The following is a 27,243-nucleotide window of genomic DNA, read 5'->3' as shown; positions in this document are numbered from 1 at the left end:
GAATCTTCTCCTTATGAGGTCATAAGGAGCAAGGTTACCTCCCCTTTCTCTGCTTTGCCCACCCAGAGAATTTGGCCCACCCATGAGAGAGAGACATCATGGCTTGAAAACAAGCAAAGTGGCAGTTGGTCAAGGCCACACCCCCGCCCTCCCCCCTCTCCTCCTCAATAGCTACAGACACAGAAATGGCACATCCTAAGGAAAGCTCATTGTGGGATTGGCTCTAGTGGCTGTAATTCTGCACCAAGGCTGAATTTCGGGAAAGAGACTTCAGATAAAGTATTAGGGGACCACTAAGGTCTATATAAAAGCATCCAAAGAGCACCATGTCATGGGACCTTTAAAAGGCAAAACTAGTTGCAGATCATTTTAACATCGACCGATGAGCCAAAATTGACGATCGTGAGCGACAAAAGACAAACAGTAAACAAAGGTCTTTTGCATCGTCCCCACAGCTCTTTGTGATTTACATGTACATTAATAGTTTACATATTGTTTACATATCAACAAATATCTCTCACAGCACGGCAGCTCTGGGTGGAGTGTTGTGAACCCAACCCTCTGTGGTTTGACTGCTTAAAGCCAGGAGTCATTGGCTTAATAACATTAACAATCCTAGGTATTGTTAGGTTGGGCAGGCAGATTGTACGGTTTCTGTCAAAGTTTGGAGTTTCTCTTGAAAATAAAGGCCCTTTACTGTGAGCTGGCAGCAAGACAAACAATCATCTTTTTAGTCTGATCCCACAAAAGTGTGTGACATGAGCACAATGTTCATGTGTCTGCTATTTTCACTTAATCGTCACATCCCTTGCTTGTATCTACACCATACATTCTGGGTTTTAAAGTCTGTGCTCTTTTCAGAAATTGCGTGGGAGTTTTGTTGTATAAGGTTTTTTGTTCATAGCATGTTGTGGTGTCTGGACATCTTCTTCTAAACTTCTACAAAAAAAGTGGCTTCTCACTAAAACTAAAATAAAGAAGTGAACGGACTGAGAGGCAACCATTTCAAAATCAAAAAACGTGGAATTTACAGAGCCTGTGTGCAATAAGCCCACTGTGATTCTCACTGTACAGTACAGCACATTTCACGAATGTAAGTCTGTGCATACTCATATACAGGTACACAATGGCAGACACAAAAACGCACGCACACACACGCACACACACACACACACACACACACACACACACACACACACACACACACACACACACACACACACACACACACACACACACACACACACACACACACACACACACACACACACACACACACACACACACACACACACTCCCACAGGCAACTCTCCAGGCATGTCATTAAGCTAGAGAGTACTAGAGTTTCCCGTTGGCAAAGGCTCCCTCTTGGAACTGAGGGATGAAGCTCTTGAAGTACGCCCTGGGTGAGAAAGAGAGGGAGGATGGGGGAGAGAGAGAGAGAGAGAGAAGAGAGAGAGAGAGAGGGTGGGGGGAGGAGGGGAGAGAGAGAGCGAGAGAGAGAAAGAGTACAGCTTATAAAACATCAAAATATGACAATGATTGTGTTTCAACTGCTTCAAAGCATCTAACAAATTCATTGGGTCAGTCCCAGCGCCAGCATGGAACACGGTGCAGATGAAAGGCAGAATGTGTTTTCTTGTTAAATTACAACTGTGCATGAGATATCTACTCTCTATGTGTTAATGTGCTTGAGGGAAACACAGGAGACACAAAAAAATCAAACGGCGTAAAATAAAACCCCAGCAGTCCACAAGGTATTTAGCCACAGGTGGTGCGTTCAGGTTAGAATTCAAGCAAATAGCTCAACACTTTCGGAAATGAGCTTAGTCGCTTTCTTGCAGAGAGTTAGATCACTCTTATATCTGTTGGCTCAATAGGTTGGTTAGCTAAGCATCAAGACTGGATGTAGTGGGAATCAGCTAGCCTGTTCTGTCCAAAGGTTACAAAATCTGCCTCAGATGTGGATCAGTTGTGGTTTTACGAGGAATTATGTATGACTATTTCTTGGCCAGGCCAATGAGATCCTGAAAAAGCTCAAGCTAGTGGTCTGCCTCCAAAATCAATTGGTAGAAAACTGAGGCCGACTGGACCAAATGGTCAGCTCTCTTTAGTTCAGCAACAGCAATATCAAGCCCCAAAAAGCTATCAAAGGCTTTTCAAGCCTTATATAATAACTGTTTACCTCTTTTGAAATAGGATCATGCTATATATCGTCTTGCGTTGCCAGACCTTCCTCCACAGCGCTGCGGAGGAGGGTCTGGCTAGTCCACACAGCATTCCGGGATGGCAGAAAAACGTGCTCTGGTTAATTGGCATTTCTTTAAACCAATCACAATTGTCTTGGGCGGTGCTGAGCGCCGGACAAAGCCCCGGTGCCGCTGCAAAATAGCTTCGGGAAGGAACTTGTTTTGGTGGAACATGTGTACGTTCAAAAGTTGTTTTAGTCGTGCAACAGAAAACTCAGATTGGACAGATAGTCTAGCTAGCTGTCTGGATTTACCCTGCAGAGATCTGAGGAGCAGTTAATCATAGTCCTCAGAAATCCACTGGAGTTTAAAATGCCAACACAAAGAAAGCGGAAGCTAACGGACATCCGGCCGAAAAGAGTAACATCCGGCGCAATTTCTGGCGGCACTGGAGCAATCCCGGAAGTGAGGGTCGTGGATAAAGACTATGCTATGTATAAAACGATGAGTAATATATGTTATATCTTATAACTGTAGAGGAATAGATTGTTTGCTAGCTGGGTAACCAAACAGCTAGCTTGGCTAACTGTCTGATTGCCCTGTAAACAAATTCCTGTAAAGTTAGAAAAATTAGCTAATCCAGGGGGGCTAATTTCTCTGTTCAGAGACAAGTGTTTGAAATTATTTTGAGTTCTGACACAGAGACAAGCGTTTTGAAAGGGTTACTTTAGTTTATTGGGAAAGCTTGAGAAAGCTTGCGCTGCTTGCCTCGATACACACTGTTTTGCTGAAAACACGTTTCCTGAATCTCTCCAGCGTTGTTGGTGTGTGCAAAGTTAGCATGGCCCATAGTCAGAATGCCAACAAATATGAGAATAAGGCCCAGGTTGAAAAATACTGTAATTTTCTTTTAAACAATATTTGCTGAGCCAAAGCTCTCGTGATTGAATCCAGAAGCTAACAGTTAGGAATCCAAATAGGTTTGCAGATCTTTTTGTGTGGAGACATTAAGATGTCTTCAGATAAACAATAAACAAAATATTGTATTATTATATAGAAGGTGCAGACCTTCTGTAGTCACTCAGATCTTTCAAATATTTACAGCAATTACTAACTTTTGACATGCAAAAAGCAAACACTTCTCAGGCTGCAGCTGGTGCCTGTAGATTTACTCTTACAGGGTCATACCAGTTTATGTTTATTGAAGGCGGAAACAAAACTGTGAATATCAAGAAATGTCCTGTGTGTCGTGCAATCTAGACAATATGGTCTTATTGTATCATATATCTAATGACTTCCATCATGATAAATGACTTTGTATGACTTGTAGGGCTTTCTAATGGATCTAATGAGGCAGGATCTACTCACTTCGCTCTCTTTGCCATCTCATTGCCATCCCAGCGAGGGCTGTAGGGGTACGACACCTGCACCTGAGAATAGAGCTGGCCGCTGTTGGTGAAGTGGTACACAGACTGGAAGGTGAGGGTGGGCTGGTCCCTCGGGAAGTACAGTGGAAGATCCACTACGAGGAGCCGAGGGACACAGAGAGAGGAATGTGTTAAGTAGAACAAGAAAAATAGGGATCATAAGGTAACTGCATCAGATGTGATCCAGGCGGATCAGAAACAGACCCCAGTCTAAATGTGTGTGTGTGTGTTTTGTGATGCTCCTACCGTGTACTAGAAAGCAAAAGTCCTTCCACATTAGCAGGAGAGTGAGTTTTGTGAATCCCTCAGCATCATACTCCACTACACCCCTGCAATACACACATGCTCATTCACACCAACGGTCTTTTAAAAAAAAGACAAAACAGTGACAAATGAATGGCCGCTGACATCAGTGGAGGATGTGGTCCTCTCTAGTTGACTCACATTCCAAAGTGGCTGAGGAAGGCAGCGATGTACTCTCTCCTCTTGTGATAGCCTTGGATGACATACTGCACCTACAGAGAGCAAGTAAAAGGTTAAGTACACACAATGGAATTAGCAAAACAGCATTTGAATCAATCAATATAGATAACCCTCCCGAAAAAACCCACAACAAAGAAACAAAATCTAAATGGTATGTGTATTTGTGGCATTGATCTGACTCAACAGGAAAAGGGTATCTGCTGCATACAGAACATTTATATTTACATTTTACATATAAGATATGTAAAGACCAAAATATCTGTTGGACCGCAGAGACGCAGGGGGAAATAGGCTGTAAATGAGCTGCATAATATAAAGCAAAGTAGTTGTTTAAGGTTGTGACTTCCAAATAGGTTGTTCCAGTGGTGCCACAAGCCAAATAATTGTAAAAAGACACCAGAATTATGATACTATTGTGAATTCAAATCTAAAGCGTGGCACACCCAGAACTGAGATTGCAAAACATATATCAATATGTGACAAAGGTCTGTGCTGTGAGTTCACCAAGTTGACTGCAGTGGTGCCTGGATACAGGCCAATGTTTATTTTGCTGGTTACAGGACAGGCTATTATATTGCCCTATATAATATACATAACATTAAATAGGACAAGCATTGTAGCGTGTAGGTGAAAGGGTAACAGATATAATTTGTACCACACCTCATTACAAACAAAACCTGCAGAATTCCATATCATATGAGTTTGTATAAAGTTCTAATAATCTACCCCCCTACTTCTGACGCTCTTTCTCAGACCACACCCATCTTCACACTTGGCCTTCATTACACCTGTTCAGTTTTGTGACTGCATCTTGCACAGTTGTGACATATTGCAGGGGCAAAATTTGTCCGCAGACAGACAGACAGTGAAACACCAGGCAAATCACTCAAAACTGCCTCTGTAGGAGTTCCCGCTACAATACACACACACACACACACACACACACACACACACACACACACACACACACACACACACACACACACACACACACACACACACACACACACACACACACACAGCTGGTAAACATCAACAGAAGGTGAGATCACTTGAACTGCGGACGTTATTATTACATGATTATAGGTCTTAGACCTCTGGCCTAGAAGAATAACCTTGCAGCAACAGAATGTATGCATGCCCTGTGCAATGAACAGTATATTGTTTTGAATTTCAAGTGCATTCCCCCTTTTTTCCCCTCAGCACATGTCGTGTACACATGGTTTTAGGGTGCGTCTGGCCCTGAATTGAAGCTTTACAGGCCGAAATACCTCTCAGTCTGTGTACAGCGGACTTACCCAGAATGTAAACAATGCCTTGGCCTGTAGAGAGATTAAGAGAGGTGGACTTTTTAATGGTTGCTTTCACTTTAAAACCAGACGGCTCGGAGCACAAAAGTGGCATTACATGCAATCTTTGTGCAGGCGAATTTAAATGTCACAGTACAAAGTACAACGTCTTTAGCTTACCACTTGACAGCCAAATAAGCTGGTGTTAAAAGCTCTACCATAGAGTTTGTCAAATGTAACAAGAAAAGACTGTCTCCTCAAGGTACTGTGTTCATTTTAATAAAAAAAAAATTCTATTCAAGGCAACATTTTTACATGGAGCTATATTCAGTTTTAATTTTTTTTTTTTTGATCAAATAGAGTAACCATTCTGTAACCATTAACTTATTTTAATTTTTTTTATTTTAGCACAGCAGGGTAGATTACAAGACATTATTCAGAACAATATCAGTTTCATTTTCTCTGCTGTCCATTTTTCCTTTTTCAAACATAAAGATAACAGGAACTTAATACAGTTTGGGAGAGGTAAGGTGTACACTGCAGGGTGTTTACATAAAACAAAGGTTGGTAAGACCGGGGAGGACTTCAAAGAAACTTAAAACTTACAAATCATATTATTGACTACACTGAACTAAACTAAAGTTATAAAACTAAAGGGACATTTTCAAACATTACAGTAATTTTTTCAGGGTCCTTTCAAAATTTTAACATTACTCATATATTCGATATCTCAACGATGTCTAAGTGCTTTACATATGTGACCCACCTAGTCTAGAGTTTAATGAAAACATTTTTTTCTGAAGACGAAGAGAGAAGGTTATGCACTCCATAACATTAGATGTCATTTACTATATCTATCCACTCCTGTATTGTGGGGGCTTCAGGAAGCACAATGCCTCGTCAGTGCTTTTTTACCAGCGGATGTCAAAATACCAAACAAACACTCATCAGACCGTCTCGCAAGGCATTTCAGCATTTCCTAAAAAATAATGTGGGAACCTGCAGGGGTAAATCAATGTTAAGTATGCTTTTCAATGTTGTAGGGTCTTATGACTGGGCACTCCCAAAATATATGCCAGTGGTTGGCCTCCTGAAGCCCAACCATTCAATTTTGTCTTCATCTCATGAGCTACATGCATGTTAAGCAAACTTGTGCATTATATTAGAAAATGAGAAAAACGCTGCAGTGCTCGTTTTAAGGTAGGTTGTCTGTGTAGTGCACCGAGTGTCAAGCAACAGGGTCCAAAATCAGCACCACCTACCTGTCAAAGGCTGGTAAAATATGCTGCTTTACTCACCAGCCGAAAAACTATGGTAATATATTGAGTGGCTGAAATTTGAACATTGAAAATTTGAACATTCACTAGCCATTTGGCTGGTGGACCAAAACAGTTAATTTTGGACCCTGAAATAAATTACTTATCAGCAATGGTATTTTAAACATACTCAACACAGAAAGGCTACAGCTGGCCTTCTTGCTGAGAGGCGACAGGTTTTCCCAAATCCCAAAAACCACCAGTGAATGAGTGAGTTGGAATTTGAACCAAAATACAATCAATCACATGATTTATCCAACACATGAACATAACAGGTTCTCTTCTTGTGAGCACATAACCAACATGTCTTTAGCGTGTGTCGGCAGGTGTGATTAGGTTTTATCTTTAAGTCCAAAGAGGAACAGCTCAGGGCTTGCTTGAGTGAGAAAGCCTGCAGTCAGCAGCCAGCCATGAAGGTGACCTGCTCCGTTCACCTAGCAAGACTAAGGTTATACATCAATGCACCTGGGCAATGCCGGCGAAGCTCAGATTACTGAACGACGAAAAACTGCTGCAGAATTCCCTCAGTCTATAATTTAGACATGCACACTATTTCATCAAAGGGGCATGAAGAAAATCAGCAATGTTAAATCCATTTCACCACACCAGTGGGAATATTGTTAAGTTATACATAGAGTTATGTTCCGATAGCCGATTACATTTTGAATCCAGTTCCCTGTTGGTGAAATATCCAGATTCGCTGAGCTCCGAGGCTAACAAGTCTCCTATCAAAAAAATTCCCTCGACATTCTTAGTAGCAAAGAGTAATGTACAATACATTCAGGTAGCAGGCCTGCACTGACCCCTTACTATGGCACGTTAAAATGACAGACATCATCAGTGTCAGATTATACTGTATTAGCGGAGGCTAATAAACGTTAAATCAGTAAACAGCTATATGATACTTTTGGCTGTCTTTTGGTTAATGCGCCCTGCAAGATGGTGTCTGCATTACCCCAAAGACTTTTGGAAGGGGAAAGAAACATCACTCTGTCACAACACTGTACGATCGGCATTAGATAATGTTTTTGTAGTTTAAGAAGATCTAGCGTGGCGAGTCTTCTCTGGAGAAAGTTTTGTGCTGATCAACTCACATCAATTTCAGGAGAATTTTCATCTACACTCTTATGAAAATGACAACATTTGAGGATTATCAACTTAAAATTCATAAATCAGGATCTCCAAACATATTTTTGGTTGCCACTAATAACTTTAGCTACTTGCAAATGTTGAACAATGAACCTATATAAATTCAGTAAGGGATTCAAAAGGGTTTGGATTTGATAAGCAGGTTTCTGCACTGATTTTGGATTAACTAAAACTTTATCAAGCCCCCACCCTAAGGTAAACATGAATTTGCACTGTATTCGACTTCAACTGGATTGAACGGTTTGCATCAGAATTAGGGGTGAGACTCACAGGTAAACTCACAATACAATATTATGATGATTCCCATGATAGATTCTATCTTGAGTGTGTGCGATATATGAGCTAGGGTTTTCCATAGTGTACCATATACTACCAGAGGAATAATGAACTTCTGGAAAGAAGAGCAGTTTCAGAGTTCACATATCTGCAAGAAGAAGAAACTTCGACTCGAGTCGCTATTCTCTGGCCTCGTGACTCGACTTTGACTCGCGCACTGATGACTTGGACTCGAGGATTTATGAAATCGGACTTGAGCATTCATGAAATAGGACTCAGAATTTGGTTGATGTTTATGACTACTATTATGTGTAATAGATCAGTAAAATTTACAGTAACAGTTTCATGCAGGGGCAGGGCGTGAGTCCTCCACCTGCAACTGTGGTTCATAATGCGCGCCTCCCCCTACTACATGTTCACATTTAAAAGATGCAGAGGGATGCGCCCTCTTGGACTTGGACTCGAACACTGAGGACTCGAGACTCGACAGCTGGTGACTCGACTACAACACTGGCTCCAGCAGTGCAAGAATAATGTGATAAGGTAAGGTAGTAGTAGATAGTAGTGCCAGTGCATCTACAATGCATAATAAAAGTCTGTTTTGCAATATATTGCTGTTCCTGATTATTTGTCCCAGCCCTAAGCAGTCTAAAACATGTAGTGAAATTGTGAGGTTCATTTGAGGACAGGATACATCATAAATAAAGCTAGAGACAGTATTGCCTTACCCGCTGCATGGTTGTGATTACTCATCAATGTAGTGTATGAATGACGGCATTTTGTGAAAGGGGAAAGTAGTAATCTCTCATACACAGTTGTGTGTGTGACGGGTCTCATATCTGCAAGAGCTCTTAAACACAGACTGCCATTGTGACTCAGCCTCCTGTTCAATTATGTTTACATGGGACAGTGGAGGCGGAAATTGAGCTTTCTTAAAAGCTGCAAGGCCACATACTCAATAAGCTGTGTGTCTAGTTGCACTGTGTGTGTGTGTGTGTGTGTGTGTGTGTGTGCGCGTGTGTGTGTGGGTGTGTGTAGGTGAGAGTGTGTGTGGGTGTTTTTCAAGGGAACTGTGGATCACTGAACTTTCACACCCATACTGAGAAAGGATTTCCTGCCCCCACTGTCACGGTGACTTGCAGCCAAGTCTTTCTATTGGCTGCCTCGAGGTTTGAGTGATGCAAGACAGGTGATTTTGCTCTGCAGGTATTCAAACCTGCCTGCACCCATGACTCCCTCGCCCGCTCATCCAGTTGTTGTGTTTATGCATTTGTCTGTGGGGAGTGTGACGCAATTGCGCCGGAAGTGCTTCCTGCTGTGTGATTAAGAAATCTCTTCTCTCTCTGTCACATAAACATTTACGCCACCCCCAGCTTTTATGTTATAAAGAGTGACTGAACTGATAACTGACTATAAATACATTTTAAACATTGAGGTCTTTTGGTTATCTGATCAAATCCATGTGGGCATCAAAAATTCAAATACGATAGAAAAATCTTACAGGAAAAATAATTACTAAAAGAAAATCTTTGGGATTTGGGAAAAACAGATCTCAGACCTTGCTAACTACTTGACATTTATGAATAATAAAATGCAGTTTTATAAAAAAAAAAAAAAAAAAAAAAAAAAAAAAAAAAAAAAAACCCCCCAGAAATGTCACATGGAACACTACTACCACTGTCTACAGTACACTGCACATATCAGACCTCCAGCTGTTTATTACCAGCCGCAACAGCGTTCTATTGCTTCCATGCTGAATTAGAATGCTTCTCAAAGGGATACGATCACAGTGGAGCTCATTGGGAAACTATAACAGAAACGAAGCAAGGCAATATAAAGTAAGTCTCTAAACCGCAGCATTCCGGATATATTCCAAAAATAGCAAATAGAGTACTTTGATGTCATTCATGGCCTCACCGATAGTTAAAGGCAACCAGATAAACTGATACACAAAACATCCAATGTGTGGGGCGTTTAAGGAAGGGTGACAAAGCGAGAACGGAAAGAAACGGAAATGATTTACAGAGGCGTTGGATTATTCACACAGTAATATCATATGTGTTAACATGATATCAGTATTACATTTTTTAATATCACGGTTATCGTCCATGCCGGTATATCGCCACACCCCGAATTTCAACATATCACAGGTTCTACAAGATCTTGTGGACTTATTTGATCGCAAAAGCAGTTGAAGACTAAAAACATCCATTTACCACACTCGATCAGAGGCAAACACCACTGAGACCTTTAAATCTAACAAATCTTTTTTCACTTGCTTACAGTTGAATCATTCAACCCTGAATGTAACACCCGCACTTTCCTAAGTATTGCTTCTTTTTTATTTTGTTTTAATGTGTTACAATCTATTTTTTGTAAGGTGTACTATGCACTTGTAAAGTGTGCTGTGACACTAAATAAGCGTACTTACTTAATTGCAGTGTTATTATCTGCTATACAAGTGAGATCCCACCACAGTATATGGGGCCTGTTTACTTAGTGATCACATTGGCAGAAACAACCTGTTGTTTACTCTTGAGTTGTTGCTGTAAACTAAAGGGTCCAACGGCCAGACAATGACTACGATTGTTTTGGCTGACTGTGCTTCTCCTCCTACTGTCTACTTTGCATGTGTAAAAATGTAATGGAATGAGAATGCCAGCAATGGGAACACATACTGTATGTACCAGCTATAAATGTAAATGTAAATGTAGGGATTGGATTGATCGTTATCTTGATAACACATCTGGATACAGACATAAGGTGTGAACTGGTCCCTTGAAAAAACACATAAGAGAATAGCAATAACCTAGAACACACACAATAAAAGGAAACCTGAACCTTTGTAAAAGTAGCTGGAGCAGACACTTGGCACATTTAATTATACTGCGTTCATCATTAATTCCTCTCCGCTTCTACCTGACTATCACTACCAGGTCAAAAAACACTGCCGGCTAAGGATGATTTAATTGATTGAAAGCAACTAATTCCTTGTCTTGTGAGTTGATCACATCTGTATGTACATAGGTGGTGACTGAAAACCCCTCAGGGCCTATTAGCTTCTGGAGCTGATTTTCATGAGTAATCTTTTTTTAATGATGCGATGCCAGGTGCTGCCACAACCCTAGTCCCAGTCCCAGCTGTTTGCACAGTATGTGGCAATAAAGTTGTGTCAATACAAACACAGCATCTGGAATACGTGGGAGTAAATGACTGATGGTTTTACAAGAACAAAATGAAAAAGAAAAAGAATGATGTCTCTTTTATTTGCCATTCTCGGGCCTCAGTCGATAAAGCTTACAAACAATAACAGATACAGATACCGCTTTGGGTTTCTCCTTACACTTTCAGCATCTGTCTTCCTCTGATGAATCTACTTATAATATCTGCTTACTCTGACAAAATTTAGGTTACTTCTTTTGACTGGAAGGGACTCCAAAGAACGACCAATGCCACTTCCGCCACACAACTGAGCCACATTTCCACAATTGAACATGAGGCATTGCTAATCGCTACTTCATGCTGTCAAAGGATCCATTTTTCTTTTAGTCCCTGTATGCCTGAACACCAAAAGGCCACAACAAATGATAAATACAATTTTGAGATCCAAGAATAACATTTGTTTTATGATGACCAATAACAGCCTGAACAATATGGACCAAGAGGATTGCTAGTCTCAGATAAGAGTTTAAAAGTCTGTTTTAATGGTAATAGTAGTAATATTTAATCAATCATGCTCTAAGGTCAACACTACACCTGTCACTGTCTATTAGATGTATCTATGTAGATACTGTTGAAGCCCTATTAAACTGATTAGGATGATCAGAAAGCTGTCAAACCTAAGGAGCCTAATGAGAAACTACGTTGTAGAATTGATGTTGTCTTGCCCATTCCGAGTGGCTCAGTAAGACCTCTGGGAAACAGTTCAGTCTAGTTACCAGGCTATGAACAGGGGAATCCAGATCTGTTGTTGTGGTAACGTTACTGCTAGAACGTTTCATTTTAAAAAGCTACAAACAACCGTGTCTTTCCTCACACATTTTCCACCTACACTGTTGAATACAAAAAGCTTCCACACATTACTTCTCACTTTCAGATGGTTTTGTGTCATGATAATTCATTCACAGCTTGCATGTGAATGGGCATGAAATTGATCAGAGTCATAGCATTTTACAAATCTCCCCCTCTGGAGTGCAAAGCCAGCTGTGACTACACCATGAAAATTTAGAATTTGGACAGATCACTGCTAAGGCTAACACACTTAGGCTGATTAGTCTATGTATTGTACATTTTAACAACAGCAATTGGCCAGCATGCAGCACATAGTGCTGGTTAAACTTTGCATACTGCAATAAATCAATGGCCCTGAATGAAATCAATAAGAAGGATGTGTGTTAGAGGCAGTATACTTTAGTAGAAATGTGTACTTGCTCTTTCAAGTAGTACTGGTGATATTATGAGCAAGACTCCTCCTTCCTTGTGAAACACTGTCTTTATCTGCTATTATAAAAGTTGTTATAAAGTGGCTTTTCAACATGCCTTTCACATGTTGTCCATTTTAACAAAACCAACGATGAAGTTCCAGTCACCCTGGGGAGCATGTTTTTCAGAGACTAGGTGAACAGGTAGAGATGGAAGCACAGGGTGAACAGTACAAAGATGGGAGGGGTGTGTGTGTGTTGTGTGTGGTGGGGGGTGTGTGTGTGGGGGGGGGGGGGGGGGGGGGGGGGTGTGTGTGTGTGTGTGTGTTTTGTTGTAGTGGGGGATGGGCATTTCTCCTGAGGGAAATGACATCACATCATGTCTACACTGCATCTACCTGTCAACCTGCGGAGGCCAAGGAGTGCTCAGACATCCTGTGGAGGTTGGCCAGTACGCCCACGTCGTTGGCAGATGCCAGACACACGTGCATGAATGCCCATACACACATTAACACACACATTAACACACACATTAACACACACACACACACACACACACACACACACACACACACACACACACACACCGACATACACACAACACGCAAAGCACATCTAACCATGCTGTATAAAAGTAAAATGAGTTTAACCAAACGCTGTTACCTTGTTGTTGAGTATCTGGCACACTTGAGGGACGTAGTCAATTAGGCATCCGCCACTGGGGAATGCTGGGATTTGAAGGGCTAAGGAATCTCCCAGAGCACTGATTGAATAAAAAAAGACAACAGTTAGTCGCTAAATGTATGCACATATACATACGTATACATATTTAGGTTACACTCAACATAAAGTTATTACCATTTTCTCTGTGCCACCACAACAATCTTTAGGACAATTCAAGAATTTGTGTGACAACCTGCCTTTATGGAAATGTATGTAAAACAAAACAAACACTGAGCACATTAGTTGGCTGCCATATACTGAAGTTGTGGAATTAAAAAATAAAAAGGAGTGACTCATGCCTGTGGCATCCTCCTTATTCTTCTTGACTCGTTCAGTTATTCTTTTGACATCCTCCTGATTCAATCCTGCAGCACAGCTCCATTAGTGATTAGTGCATGCTTATTTAATCAGGAAATCTGCTGCTGCAGCTCCCTAATGACTAACCAACCGAAATAGTCACTCCCTCATCTGGGGCAAAAACAGAGGGAATACCCTCAGGACAGGTTAAAGGTCTTAAGGAACCGCTTATTGACTTTTAATGCTCATTTAAAGACACATAAAGGAGGATGTCTTCCGCTGCTTTATTATTGCAGGACATTCGGAGGGCATTTAGAAATGCTGTTATGTTAATTTAAAAGCAATGCGGTAGCGGATGCCTGAAGTTTACCAGGTTAAGCATGTATGATGCATGTAAATAGCCTACATCATGCTACATTATGTCAAATGTCAAAAATCACATATGTTGAGATGCGGCCCCTAGGGCTTGTTCATTAGTTGATCAGAAAGGCTATGATGTAAAAAATGGTAATAATGTATCTCAGGTTAAAACACCACTAGAGTGAATCACAGACCAAGACCATGATCCCACCGATTCCATCACATCATCCCAGAGCCAAGTCCAAGCCACGCCTTAAGTCTTTGAGATGTGACTTCCAAGCCAAAAAAAACTAGTTTATCTGGTTTATCAATGCTTGGTATGAAAACACCCAACACTTCTTTTTTGTAAATAGAAACAGGGCATTTAATGTCCAGCTGCAAGTAATGATCAATAATCAGTATTAATACTATTCAGAGCCAGTTCGGTTAACTTAAAATGTTAAGGCAGTGGTCACAATTTTTTTTTATGTTGAAACAACCTTATATATTTGTTACAGTGTATAAGTAGTTTACAGTGTAATGTTCCGTGATGATAGCGGTGCTAAGCGCTTATTTATTTGAAATGTCAGAAGGAGACATAGATTTATAGAAGGCTAGGAAGTAAGATCAGACTATGACCAAAGATAAGATCATTAAGCTTAAGGAGCATTCATACAAAACCCTTTTAGATATTCAAACTCCTCTCTGATGTCTTATTTAAAACAGGGGAGGTGGCAAAAATGATGTTACTATTATTTCTAATAATTAGTATTGTTGTCAAATACAAAAACATCATAATAAACAAAAATGAAAAGGAGCTCTTTAAAAAACTAAAAGCAGGAACCAGGACATATTTAAATAATTTGTGAGTTAGAATCATTTTCACGGCCGCAGGGAGGAAAACAGGCGGTATGCTGGAAACTATTCAGCTACTCAGCTGCTCATTTATGTGTACGGAACATTACATTTTGTGAGTTAAGGATCATTTCTTTAATATGAATTTAGAGTTTTCTCCATTTAATTCTGGTGCCAGCAGCTGCAACTGAAGGTGTGCATTAGGTTATGGAGACATTGGGTGACTCCTGGTTATAAATGATTCATGACAGTTTGGTAGAGCCCCAAAAAACACTACATTCACTTGAGAATTTTTCAACAGTCATGGTGTATGAAAATGATTTCCAAATTTTTTTCTTTTATTGTTACAAGGTCAAACGCAGCGACTAACACCAAAGTTCTGAGAATTGCACAATGTTGAAAACTGGATAGAAAGGTTGTGGGAGTAGTGAGGTAAGGTGGAGCACAGCATCATGCGCTCCACCTGTCATAACCAAAAACCACAAATGTTTATGGGAAAATGATGTCTGAAAAGGTCCACAACGACTGAAGTCATAGTCTTGACTGGCATAAGAAGTGTATTTAGGATAAATGATGAAGGCGTTCTCGTGCTCTGTGTGGAAAATAGCTGGTTTCTAATCAGCTGCTCATTCCTCACATACAGTTTTTACTGATAGCTAAAGATAAAAATCACACCCATCCACAAAGATTCCAATATGTTATAAATCTTTTACTTTAGATCACTGGTCTAAGTTTTGTCTTTTTGCAAAATGATCCTCAACTGAATATTAATAAGGTCTTATTCACAGAGAAGCCATGCAAACTCTCAAGAATCCATTTTCATTGTCAAAATCCTTTTCTACAGAACTCCAAAGCCACCATTTACAGTAGGCTTTGTGCACATAATTAACATTAGCCTGTGCATATTGTCGTGCACCAACAAATCGATTTAAAATGGCTTACAGCAACGAGGAGAGAAGCCTTTGAAAATGAAAAGCTAAATGATGCCCATCTATCCTCCCACAGATCTAAGAATAGCTCCATATCATTCAGATGGAAATGCGGACAGAGGCACAAAATAGATGTGTTCGTCACTCATATGTGTCAATGGCAGGCATGGGAACAAATGTGATGCATTTTGAATTTCAGTGGTTTTGCCTCTTGAACACTCTGAATTGAGGCGGACTAGACCACCAACCTCTTGTGCTAGTATCAAACAAAAGCTCTTCCAAAATCCAAAACTTGACTATTTGAACAGTTGTTCCTTACTGGTCTAATCTTAAGGTCCAAATACATTTCCCTTAGACATCGGGCCATGTTCCACATATAGACCAACTTAACACCCATTTCTATCCATCCATTTACCTGTTGGTGGATTCAACTGCAAAAAAAGACCATGCTTTTATTGTATACACAATGAAGACTTAAATACATAAATAAGTTACTCAAATATTTTAAGTAACTTACGTAAGTACTCAAGTAAGCTACAACTGGGACCTAAAGAAACAGTGTCGGAAGAGAGTGCAATTAGGGCTTAAAATCAATATTTAAAAAAACAAACAAACACAAAAAGCATTGCAATGGCAGTTACAACTATTTCAGGCTAATTCAGGCTGCTAAAAACATTGCTACAGCAGAACACGTAAACAGGTCTGATAAAAAAAGAACAGAGCAATAAAACAGCTGCAGAGCTGGAAAAAAAGTTGCTTTTGTCCCTGGTCAGTACTTCGCTGCATTCCACTTTTTGTGTGTTCAATTTAATTAAAACAAAGTTGGATACATTCTGTTTCATCATTGTCAGCCTGTTGTGAAGCAGCTAGTTTCTTCCCAAGCAGATCAAGCTGCTACAAGCAGCAAAGACTCGATACCGTCAACAGACGGGCGAGGGTCACATGAGCGTCAGGGCAGTTAGCAATAGGCTACTTGTGTGGTAAAGTTGCATGTTGTAGCACAGGAAGTGGGAAATGGTACTTCGCAATAAAATTCCTGGAAGTTTTCTGTACTTTGAAGTAAAGTTTATCTTTCGCACTTGTGAGTCAGGACCCACTCTGGATGGATCCAACCCACCAGTTGGAAATCCCTATTCTAAAACATGTTTGAAAGTAAAGCTTTCAGCCTCCACCTTCAACAGACACAACAACTTCAACTGAAAAATGCTGACTGAAGAGTACATGTGTGGGCATGCCCCAGTGATATGATGATCAATATAATGTTATTTTACTTCAACAAAGTTGGGGGACGAGGATATTCTAACGTTTAATCCCTAATATGAGTCAAGCTCAAAGGAAATGCTAAATCCTACATTTCCCATAATGCAACCGATGGCATCTTAGACACTCCCTGCTTTGTAAATGCCCACGTCTTTGAAACCCAAACCACCCGGTTTGTGACGCAGGTTTTTTGTAGTATTCAACCCAAGGAAGAGAAACCTTGTGTTACCTTGAAAACATCATCTGGGTTATTTTCTAAATGTTGAAAAGAAAACATCATAAAACGTAGAGCGTAGTTGCCCTTTAACCAGGCAGTGGGCAGAGAGAACACTGACCACAGTGTAGGTGATCATGTTACGAAAAGGTTTGAAAGTTAAAAATGGGAATCTGTGGGCACATTTTGAGTCTGGGTCATGTTTACATACATATAAATGCAAATATACTGTATATTCATATCTTAAGATAACAATAGGTAAACATGTTCCTAAAAGGGTATGTTATCTATATTATTATTCCAATGTTATCAGACTTTGTGTATGAGCTTTGTATTGCCTTAAAGTGAGCTTCCTGTGGGTGGGCTCAGAATCTAGACATAATGGTGTTTTACTTTCCAAGAGTCACCCTGAAGAGACCCCGCTTCTGTCTCCCCTGGTGACATCGCTCTCAACACTACCCACACACACTGGAGTCATCTTGCAGACATGCTGCCTAACACAACCCTTCTGAGCAATGCAACCAACTGTATCAACTGTATGACATATTTACAGTAGACAGTGGTACACATGTAAACACACACACACACACACACACACACACACACACACACACACACACACACACACACACACACACACACACACACACACACATAGTGACAGGGCTTCCTGTGACTTCATCAACCAAAGAGATTATCCTCCGTGACTCAGGTGGATGGTGACGAAGCTCAGTTTGTTTATTTATGTGTGTTTTTGTGTGTGTGTGTTTGTGTGTGTTTGCGAGGGTGTGTATGACAGTGCAGTGACAGCGTGAGAGCAGTTAAAGGCTCAACTGGAAAGAGGGCAGACATGATTCATTACCAAAGTGAAAGATAAAGCCAACAAGAACTGTTTGGAGATTCAAATGTAGTTTCAAAGGAGCAACATTTCCATTTTGATTGCCTTCTTCATTTCCTAAAGCCTGGAGGGTCCTCAGAGGCCAACATATGACTCTGCTTGTTGACTGTTTGGACTAAATAACGTTCTGTTCTTCCTCTGTGGCTGGACAAGGCACCCTTGGCCTGTGGCAACAGGAGTCAGTAACCTTTCTGTTATGAGGTGAGCATCCTGGCATAACAGTGCTGACTTTTTCTCAGATTCTCTATCCATCATCCATTTGGATGAAATCAGATTAATACGAGCCCCAGGCTGCAACCTTTACACACTCTCACTAGTATACGATAAGGTTGGGCAGGGCAACAGGGCAAAATGTTCTTACTGCCCACTATCACCCCTTCAACTGGCGGTAGTTGATCCATTTGGCAGAGGGGTGCTCCACATGACCCTCTGCAGGTTGTGACTATACTACTACTATAGACCTTTTTCACGGCAGACATGTTGACATGTCATAGTAGGAAACGCACAGGTGTATTCAAACCCATTAATGATGGCTGCATTCCACTTAGGAGAGGCTCTGGTATTGTGCATGCTGACTCACTGAAATAGCTTACTGGGACACTTGATGGAACTGAGCCATCGTTAAGGTTATCAATTTCAGCTGTGCTTTTCCTACTATGACAAGTCAACACGTCTGCTGTGAAAAAGGTCCATTGTATATCACCGGATTACTAGCCCTACCAAAACATATTTATTGGATGTATTTGAAAAGCTACAAGTAGGGCTGGGCGATATGGAGAAAATCAAATATCACGATATTTTTAACCAAATACCTCGATATCGATACCGCAACGATATTGTAGTGTTGACTATTGGTGCTTTCACAAAATATTTACACAATGAGATTTTAGATACATAATCATCAGTAATGTGGATATAATGACTAAGTGGGTAAAGGCCAATAATAGAACAGCTAGAACAGTCTGGTAAGTTCAGAAAATGACAACTTTACTGTAATGCAGCCTTTAAAACCAGGAAAAGATAATACTTATTCCATATTACGATATCCAAAATCTAAGACAATATCTAGTCTCATATCACGATATCGATATAATATCGATATATTGCCCAGCTCTAGCTACAAGTGAGGTCAGGTGGTTTATGCAGTTTGAGAGACTGTGCCGGCTACAGGAAAGGCCATCAGCGAATTAAGCTCATCGTGCCACATCTACTGCAAATTGTTAGAGGTTAATTTTTCATCACATCTGACGTCTTGACTTCTGGTGAAGCAGAAATGTAAATGATCAAAATATATTGTTATCAGGGGGACTCCAAACTGTAGTTCCTACACAGTCACTGCAGTCACCACCAAAATGCTTTGACATTTCATTTCATTTGTGTTTTTCTCTTTGTTTTTTCTCACTGTTTGGAAGTAGGCAGGGCTAAATTGGGAAAAGGTAATGTCCTTAACGTGCATGCACTAACCCCAATCTTGCAACATCTGAATAAGAACCTGATGACAGGTGTGAAACTGTCAATTAAGGCATTTTAGACAGTGATTAACTCTTAATAAAGAATACCCTGAAAACTGTCATGAATATTTCTTTGTTACTAAGAAAAAGGTACTATTTCAAAACCTGTTTTTAAGGGGTTTCTCACAAACAGACTATTCTAATGAAACTAATCTAAATCTAATGAAATGAAACAGAAAATGTGCTATAAAGTCTGTATTATTTCTGTATTGCATACTAATGGATATGTTTACATGACTTTTCACCATTTGCTTTCCTTCTTTCCTTTCTCTTTAATATCTACTGTATGTCAGCCTTTAGATGTCTAGTATAACACATTTATCATTAACAGTCACTTAATTATCAAACCAATTTGTAAACTTTCCATCGAAAGTCCATTTTCATAAGCTTGTAAATGGAGAAAACTGGTCAGATCTAATGTTTTGACTTCAGTGAAGATATTTAGCATAAACACATACTGTATACTAACCACTGGGGATTTAAGATGGTCTACATATTGAGGAGAACATACTTCAAATAACAGCAGTGTCACTTTTACACAAACCTACAGAAAAACACAATGACGAAGTGTGGCTTTGAGCTGCTGAGAAGGAGACTGAGTCTGCCCTGATATCTTAGACTGTTGAGTGGGTTTGCTGGGTAAGTGGATAATTTATTTTATGAGACTGACAGTTTCAGACTGTGACAAGACGTTCACAAAACCTTGAAAAATATCTGATCGAAATGCAAAGAATTTCAAAGGCTCTAAAACACCTCTACAGACCCTGGAGAAGGGACACACACAAACCGTACACCCACACAGGCAAGCACGCACGGCACGCACACACCCAGCAGGCGGCAGGCAAGCAGCAGCCGCATTACCACACACACACACACACACACACACACACACACACACACACACACACACACACACACACACACACACACACACACACACACACACACACACACACACGCACCTACAGGCACCTACAGGCAAATGCAGATACACAAACATTAGTGCACTGCAGCCTAAAACTGTCTCTCTGTGTTGATTTTTCTGGGCTCCTAAATCTGGTTTGGGGGCAGAGACGGTGCCCACTCGATTCTTTTATGCCATGCAGCAGGTTTTCTGGGGGAAGGAGAGATGTATCCAACTCATCTCATGGGCACAGTACAATCAGGGAAACGAGAAGTAAAAGTGAGGATGAAAAGAGCGACGAGTCTGTTAACAAAATGGTTGGAGGAGACCATTTAAAAAGTGGCAAAGGTTAAAGGGTGTGTGGTTATTGATAATGGTTGGAGCCACATTTATTGTGAATTACTGAAATTCTCTGATGCAAGCCGCAATGACATCTGAATGCAATGAATCTCATTACTCATTCAAATTGTTCACTATCACAGATAAGAATTCAGTAAGCCATGCTAATGAGCATTTTATTTCTGCAGCGCTACCAACGACAACAACAGATTTTAAAAAAAGGAAAGAAAAGTAGAGATGTCCCAAGCCGACCCTAAGAATCATTATTGGGTGGCCGGGTTAGCTCAGTTGGTAGAGCGGGCGCACATATATAGAGGTTTACTCCTTGACGCAGCGGCCGCGGTTTCGACTCCGACCTGCGGCCCTTTGCTGCGTGTCACTTCCCAAACTCTCTCCCCTTTCATGTCTTCATCTGTCCTGTGAAAATAAAGGCCTAAAAATGCCCCAAAAAATAATCTTAAAGAAAGAAAAGAATCATTATTGGGGGCGTTCTGGGCATATCACAATGGACTGAAGTCAGCAAAAAGAAAGCTGATCAAAATCCAATCCTTTCTTTACTGTATTCTGCACTTCTGTCCACTGCCAGCATTTCACTGCATATTAGAGTGAAAATATAGGGTCTGAATGTGAAAGGTTATTTGATTGCATCAGTGACGGACTCTGTTCGGACACCCGGGTTGGCAAAATTTGCTAAACTCCGACAGAAAACGAATCCGTCATCTGTCCTCTCTCTTTCTCATTAACAAAGATCAGTGTACAAAACGTTCAGCTAGCAGGTTCTCATTTTCAGCCAGTGCAGACGGTTGATTTTAGCGGTTAAAATGACAAACGTAAGTTGATGGCAGGCCAAAACAAAACCCGTCTGTTGTGGGGTTTGTGTGCTCTCTGCGAGCCGATGGCTGTACTCAAACAAAGATTGTTTATGAGGTGAAAGACGTGTCACTCTGTAACGCCAATGTATAACTCAGAGTAGTCCCGACAAATAAAACAGTTTTTATCTTACAAAAAAGATGACATGACTGCTTGTATGTGAAAGGGGTCACTAGTGGTGACAAACCTACAGAATATGTGGAGTTCTTCCTTGCGCTACTTACGCGTTTTTTCCGGCCGTTTTTGTTGCGGTTTTGGTTCAGCCATAGCAGGCAGCCCTTTACAGCAAAAAAGAGCTTACAAAAATCAATGTACGCTACCTGCCCAGCACCAAACAGAATGCACTGAGAGTAGCTGGTGAACATAGTGAAGCAGCTAGAGAGACAGATATTAGGTGAACGAAAAAAAACAGTAGAGTGAATATTGGACTTGCATTCATCGGGTAGATGCAAACACAACTCTAAATGAATGCTAATGTGGCTCCGTACGTGCTGGATGTTAAAATAAGCAACTACTGTATGTTCGCCATATTAACCTAAAAGGTCATAATGTCATTGTGGTGATCACAGCTTGTTTCCTCATAACCCCCCCCTGCCAATAAAAAAAAAGGTTTTAAGACAGACAGTCACCAATTATCATGCCATTTGGAGAATGCTGCTTCCATGTACTGTACAGTTCAGTGAAATGATGAAAAAGGAAGAAAAACAAGTGTTGCCCAAAGCCACAGAAGGATAATATATAGTTAGTTCTGCAGAAATAGTTTGATGCCTTGTGTGAGATTGATGGATACGTTTGATCTGCATCTTCTGAAAATCTCTGCCCAACCCGATAGCTAGCTATTCATATGACTAATTGAACTTGTCTCTTTGGTATATAAATCCAAGCCAACACACTCCCAACCCACTTGATTCTAGTGACCTTACTACTGCCCTGTCTCATAACTGTTCTGTTTCGCTGGCATACTAGAATCCCTTATTTGTGTGGTCTGATCAGCACAACCTCTACTGCAACACTAGTTGTTCAAGAAATAATTTGGCTTGACAACAAATTCTACCTCCTCCAAAGCTAACATTTTTACATTCTCTAAATGTCGAAATCTATTTAACACTTAACAGCTAGTTTCAACGAGTAGGGAGGGAAAACCATAGGAGCTACACAGCGTAACGCCATGCCTATCACAGTATATTTTCTTCCAAGCGGCCCATATAACATTATATAACAAATGAACACTGAATCTTAAGCAGGTGAATCTGTAATCCTACAGAATAACTGAGATAAGATTTGACTTCTCATAATGAATAATTTATACATAAAAAGATTTTGATACAGTCAAAGAGGGGGAGAACCAATGCAACAGACTACGTACATGGTTCATTATTGGTAAAAATGTGGGTGTCTGTCGGGGTATTTCAACATCTTTTTTTCCCCTCACTGACGCTCTGTAAGGCAGGAAACATTACAGCGATGGTCTGTTGAAGACAAGGAAAGAAGAAGTAACAGAGAGAGCAAGAAAGAGAGAGGAAGAGGGAATAGAAATAGAGGTATAACACTGTAGCTCAGGGGGCTTACGAGTTTGCGTTCAGAGCCCTTAGATCCGAGCCCCTGCTGACGGAGAGTAACAGTGAGATATCAAACAACTCAGGAGTGATGAAAGAGAAGAGTAGAGAGGTGGAGGAAAAAGAGAAAAGGAGAGTGAGGGAAAAGCTCTCTTCTCCCGTGTGTTGTTTTCTTTTTCTTCCTCGCTGCGTTTCAGTCGAGCGAGGGACGACCTCGCTGGGTAGAGCACAGCTCTTCTCTCTCTTTTAAGTCCCACTCACTCTCTCGGTTCCCTTTGAGGATCAGCCAGAGGGATCAGCAGAGGAGAGAGAGTGATAGAAAAATGGAGAAAGATGGAGAGAAAAGAGACAGGCGGCAGACATGAGAAACATCGGAGTGTGTGTGTGTGTGTTGAGGGGGAAGAAATACGACCGAGGAGACAAGAGTTAAAAACTAGAAGTGAAGTGAATTTAAAAAAAATAAATGAGATAGACAGGACAGCGGCGAAGGATGAGGGAGCAAGGGATGGAAGAATGGAGGCTGAATAAACAAACAAAAGAACAATTGATAAAATGATATGATGATGGAAAGACAGGTGCACGGAGAAATTGCAGACAGAAAGAACCCCGGGACATTTTGTCACTGAATAGATTGATATCACGGCCTGTACCGACACCGACATACAGCGGTGCCCAAACAAAGCTGAAATGATGTCTGTGGTTGTTCACAGCTGGATTCACCATTTCATATAATGACAAGTGATTTAAACAAGGAAACATAATGTGTTTGTCACCGTGGTTACCGCCGACTGCGGTCCTTCATCAAAAATGCGTCTACAAAACAAAACAATGGTCATTTAACACTATATCTACACAGGAGGTGTAGGAAAAGCGGCATATTTAGGCCCTGATCAGAGAGAGCGAGTTTTAGCAGCCTGGGGCAGCTTTTTGCAATTGTTTTCAATGAGAGTGAAGCGTTTTGCTCGCTGCTTTTGCGTTTATTTAAAAAAAAATGTATTTCATTGGATTATTTGATAGGGACCATGCATATTTATGAACATTGTTGTATAAAAACACCATCTAAATATGCCAGAATTAGTAAAAATAACTAGCAGTCCCTAGGCAGGTGACAGAGGACTAACATAGAGACAGCCAGCAGTCATACAGCGCTCATTCACTATAAATTAAAAAGTACACATAATGGTGACATATACATTGACAAAACAAAAATACATGATGACAAAGACATTATTCGTCCACCTCTATACTGCATTCAATTTAACGGTGAAAGTGTATGGGTGATGAAATGTGTGACAGTTAAAAGTGAGTGCATCTCTAGTTTTCTAGGAGCCACTGTTTTAAGGGAGTTTTAAAGGTGTTGAATGTAGGACACTCTCTTATTGGGAGGGGCAAGCTATTCCAGAGTTATTATTGACAAAACGTTTTGTCCAGAAGTGGTTCGAGAGTGAAGCGTTTTGCGCCTTGCTTTTTCTTGCCGGAGCAAAACTGTTCGGGAACGGGCAGACACTTCATCATTCCCAATCTTACAGAGACGGAGAGTGTAGGTATATGTAAGGAGATAACATGGGCACAGGCTAATTAGTGCTTACTAAAATGCTAGTTAACATTAGTAATTAAACTTAAACAGCTAATGTAAGTCGAAACTGCCTGCGAGCTTCTCCTGTACTACACGGTAATTCCTCTACTATGCGACAGAAAGTCGCTAAGGAGCCATAACGTGAGATACAAGGTAATGGAGCCTTTTATACATTGTCGTGTTTCTTTGAAATAAACAATGGACAAATATAGTCTTTAAACGCTTCAGATGTAAAGTCATTCGCTGTCAAAGTGACGTCAAAATGAATGGCAGTCAATGGGATGCTAACAGGGGGGTGATGGCTTGTTAGCAACAAAATGGCTCCATAGGAGGTACGCGTTGTGGAGGCTGGCTTACCCCCTTGGAATAAACAGTCAGACCGTCACACCCACCTAAACCACGCCTGTAGCTGCCAGTAGCTCCTCACAGGACGCTGATGGGTGGTTCGGACACAAACGCATTTACTTGAAGCCTGACTAGATGGATTTTAGTACGATATGTGATCTATTGCGAGAATCCTGCTATGCAAGGTAACTAAAAGAAAAAAACTTCAACTTAAGAGCGTAAAAAACACCCAACGTCACTTAACTCCACAGCAAAATAATGGTTGGCTGGGCATTATTGCCTAGCAACAATAAAAAAAAAAACGCAACTAGTCTAAACGGGGCGTTTTTAACAAGAAAGGCAGTGCGGTGTGCCTAGCATTTTGCAAACACTCTCTGATTGTGGACTTAGTCTTCTGTGTATGTCTACATAGGATGCATTCAGGCCCATTTTTAGGTGTAGGTCACTACACAACGACCGTAGTTACGCACAAAAGACTAATAAAATTAAGACCTGAAGCCAAAAAATATGCTTCCGGGTCGCAGTTATAATGCGAGGGAAAAGTGAGCCTTTGCGTGGCCTGTAGACAGCACTGCTGGTTAAAATAAAAGCTTTTGTTTGGCACTGTAAACGTATATAACAGCTGCATTTCTGACAAAGTAGCTGCTCAACAAGTGTTTGCTATAGTATTAATCTGCACTTGCTGTTACCACGGTCGGTAACCATGGTTGCCACCAAATCAACCAGGACAGAAATTCTAACATTAAGGAGTGAAGGGTTAAAAACGAACTGTACATAGACAAAACAGCAGTATAGGGGATAAGGGAGCGAGGAAAGGAACAATAGATGTGTGGACGCAGGAGGATGAATGCATAGACAAAGGAATGACAGGATGATTGATAAAAAGCGGGATTGACAGAAAAATTGCAGACATACAGTAAAGAACCTCAGAACATTTTGACACTGAATAGATGTAGCTGATATGACAGCCTGTACCAACACTGAAATCCAGGGGTGCCAAAACCAAAGCTGAGCCAATTTCTGTAGCTGTCAGGCAGCTGCTACATTCAAAATTTCATGAACTGAGAACTGATTTAAACAATTTCCGAAGCTGTTTTGATGTGAATTTCATTCTGGCATATATATGATATTGTGAACATTTGCGGTAGATGGGTTAATGCGGAAGCTCCTGAATGTCGCTGTCTATCAAATGCTTGCTAGGAAAACAGAGAACACTGCAACAAATGAGTTTTTCTCTTCACTGCAGCCGATGCAGAGACAATGGGCAGCCAAACACAAACCAAACACTAACAAGGGTCAGTAAGGACACGGACACACGTACAGCAAAAGGCTGGCTCGCACACATCTGCATGCTAAATTAAGTAGCATCCACAACGAATACAATACCAATGCGCGCATGCACAAACTCGCACACACATGCAATCATTTGTCTTCAAACAACAGTGAAGGAGACATACATTTTCGCCTTGGGTCATGAATTAACGCACTCCCACACAGCTGGCAAAAAGGTGCACAAAAGCATGTAGCAGAGCATATTCATACACTGCCTTGATATGCATATGTGCAAAAATCAAAAGACAAAGAGGCAACATTAAGCAGGAGAAGAGGGGTTGTAAATGAGAACTTGGCTCTGCCTGCATTTTGAGCTGTTTCTTAGAGGGTTTGTTTTATAGCCTCTTCTCCATCTAGGCACCCCCCACCCCCCCCAGCAACCGCCCCTCTCCATCCCCTGCGCTGCAGCTTCCCCACTTCCTGCTCTCCACTCTACTGCCTTTAGCCTCCTTCTGTCTGTTCTCCTCACGCAACTGGCAGACGAGGAGAGCCTCTACTGTAACACCACTGCAACAGCTTCAGTCTGGTCTGGAACTGTGATAAGGTCAGTCTCCCTCACAAACACACACACACACACACACAGCTCCATCATAAAACATGCAGATATATGGAATGAACACACGTATCTAAACCCTGAAGTATTTTGCAATTTCAATGCCATAACAGGGCTCTTGGAGAAAGCATCTTCAACCAAGTGGTTTTTCTATGCAGAAAGGTGTCCATCGAAACAGCCCATTCCTTGTTA

The 27,243-nt window shown here is 40.9% G+C and overlaps 1 protein-coding gene across 2 annotated transcripts in view; it reads right to left on the bottom strand.

The window, feature by feature from the left end:
* Window positions 1–224: 224 nt before the first annotated feature.
* babam2 (BRISC and BRCA1 A complex member 2) overlaps window positions 225–27,243 on the bottom strand; it is an 87,253-nt gene continuing 60,234 nt past the window's right edge. For both annotated transcript variants that reach the window (XM_039785267.1, XM_039785268.1), the window contains exons 8-12: window positions 13,214–13,313; window positions 4,061–4,131; window positions 3,863–3,945; window positions 3,558–3,711; window positions 225–1,402 (exon numbers count right to left, since the gene is read on the bottom strand). In XM_039785267.1, the coding sequence (XP_039641201.1) occupies window positions 1,339–1,402; window positions 3,558–3,711; window positions 3,863–3,945; window positions 4,061–4,131; window positions 13,214–13,313 (472 nt within the window). In that variant the 3' untranslated portion in view covers window positions 225–1,338. The remainder of the gene's footprint in view (window positions 1,403–3,557; window positions 3,712–3,862; window positions 3,946–4,060; window positions 4,132–13,213; window positions 13,314–27,243) is intronic.

Source organism: Perca fluviatilis, chromosome 20 (assembly GCF_010015445.1).
Source record: "Perca fluviatilis chromosome 20, GENO_Pfluv_1.0, whole genome shotgun sequence".
Taxonomy (NCBI): Eukaryota; Metazoa; Chordata; class Actinopteri; order Perciformes; family Percidae; genus Perca; species Perca fluviatilis.
This window is presented reverse-complemented; position numbering and strand designations above follow the sequence as displayed.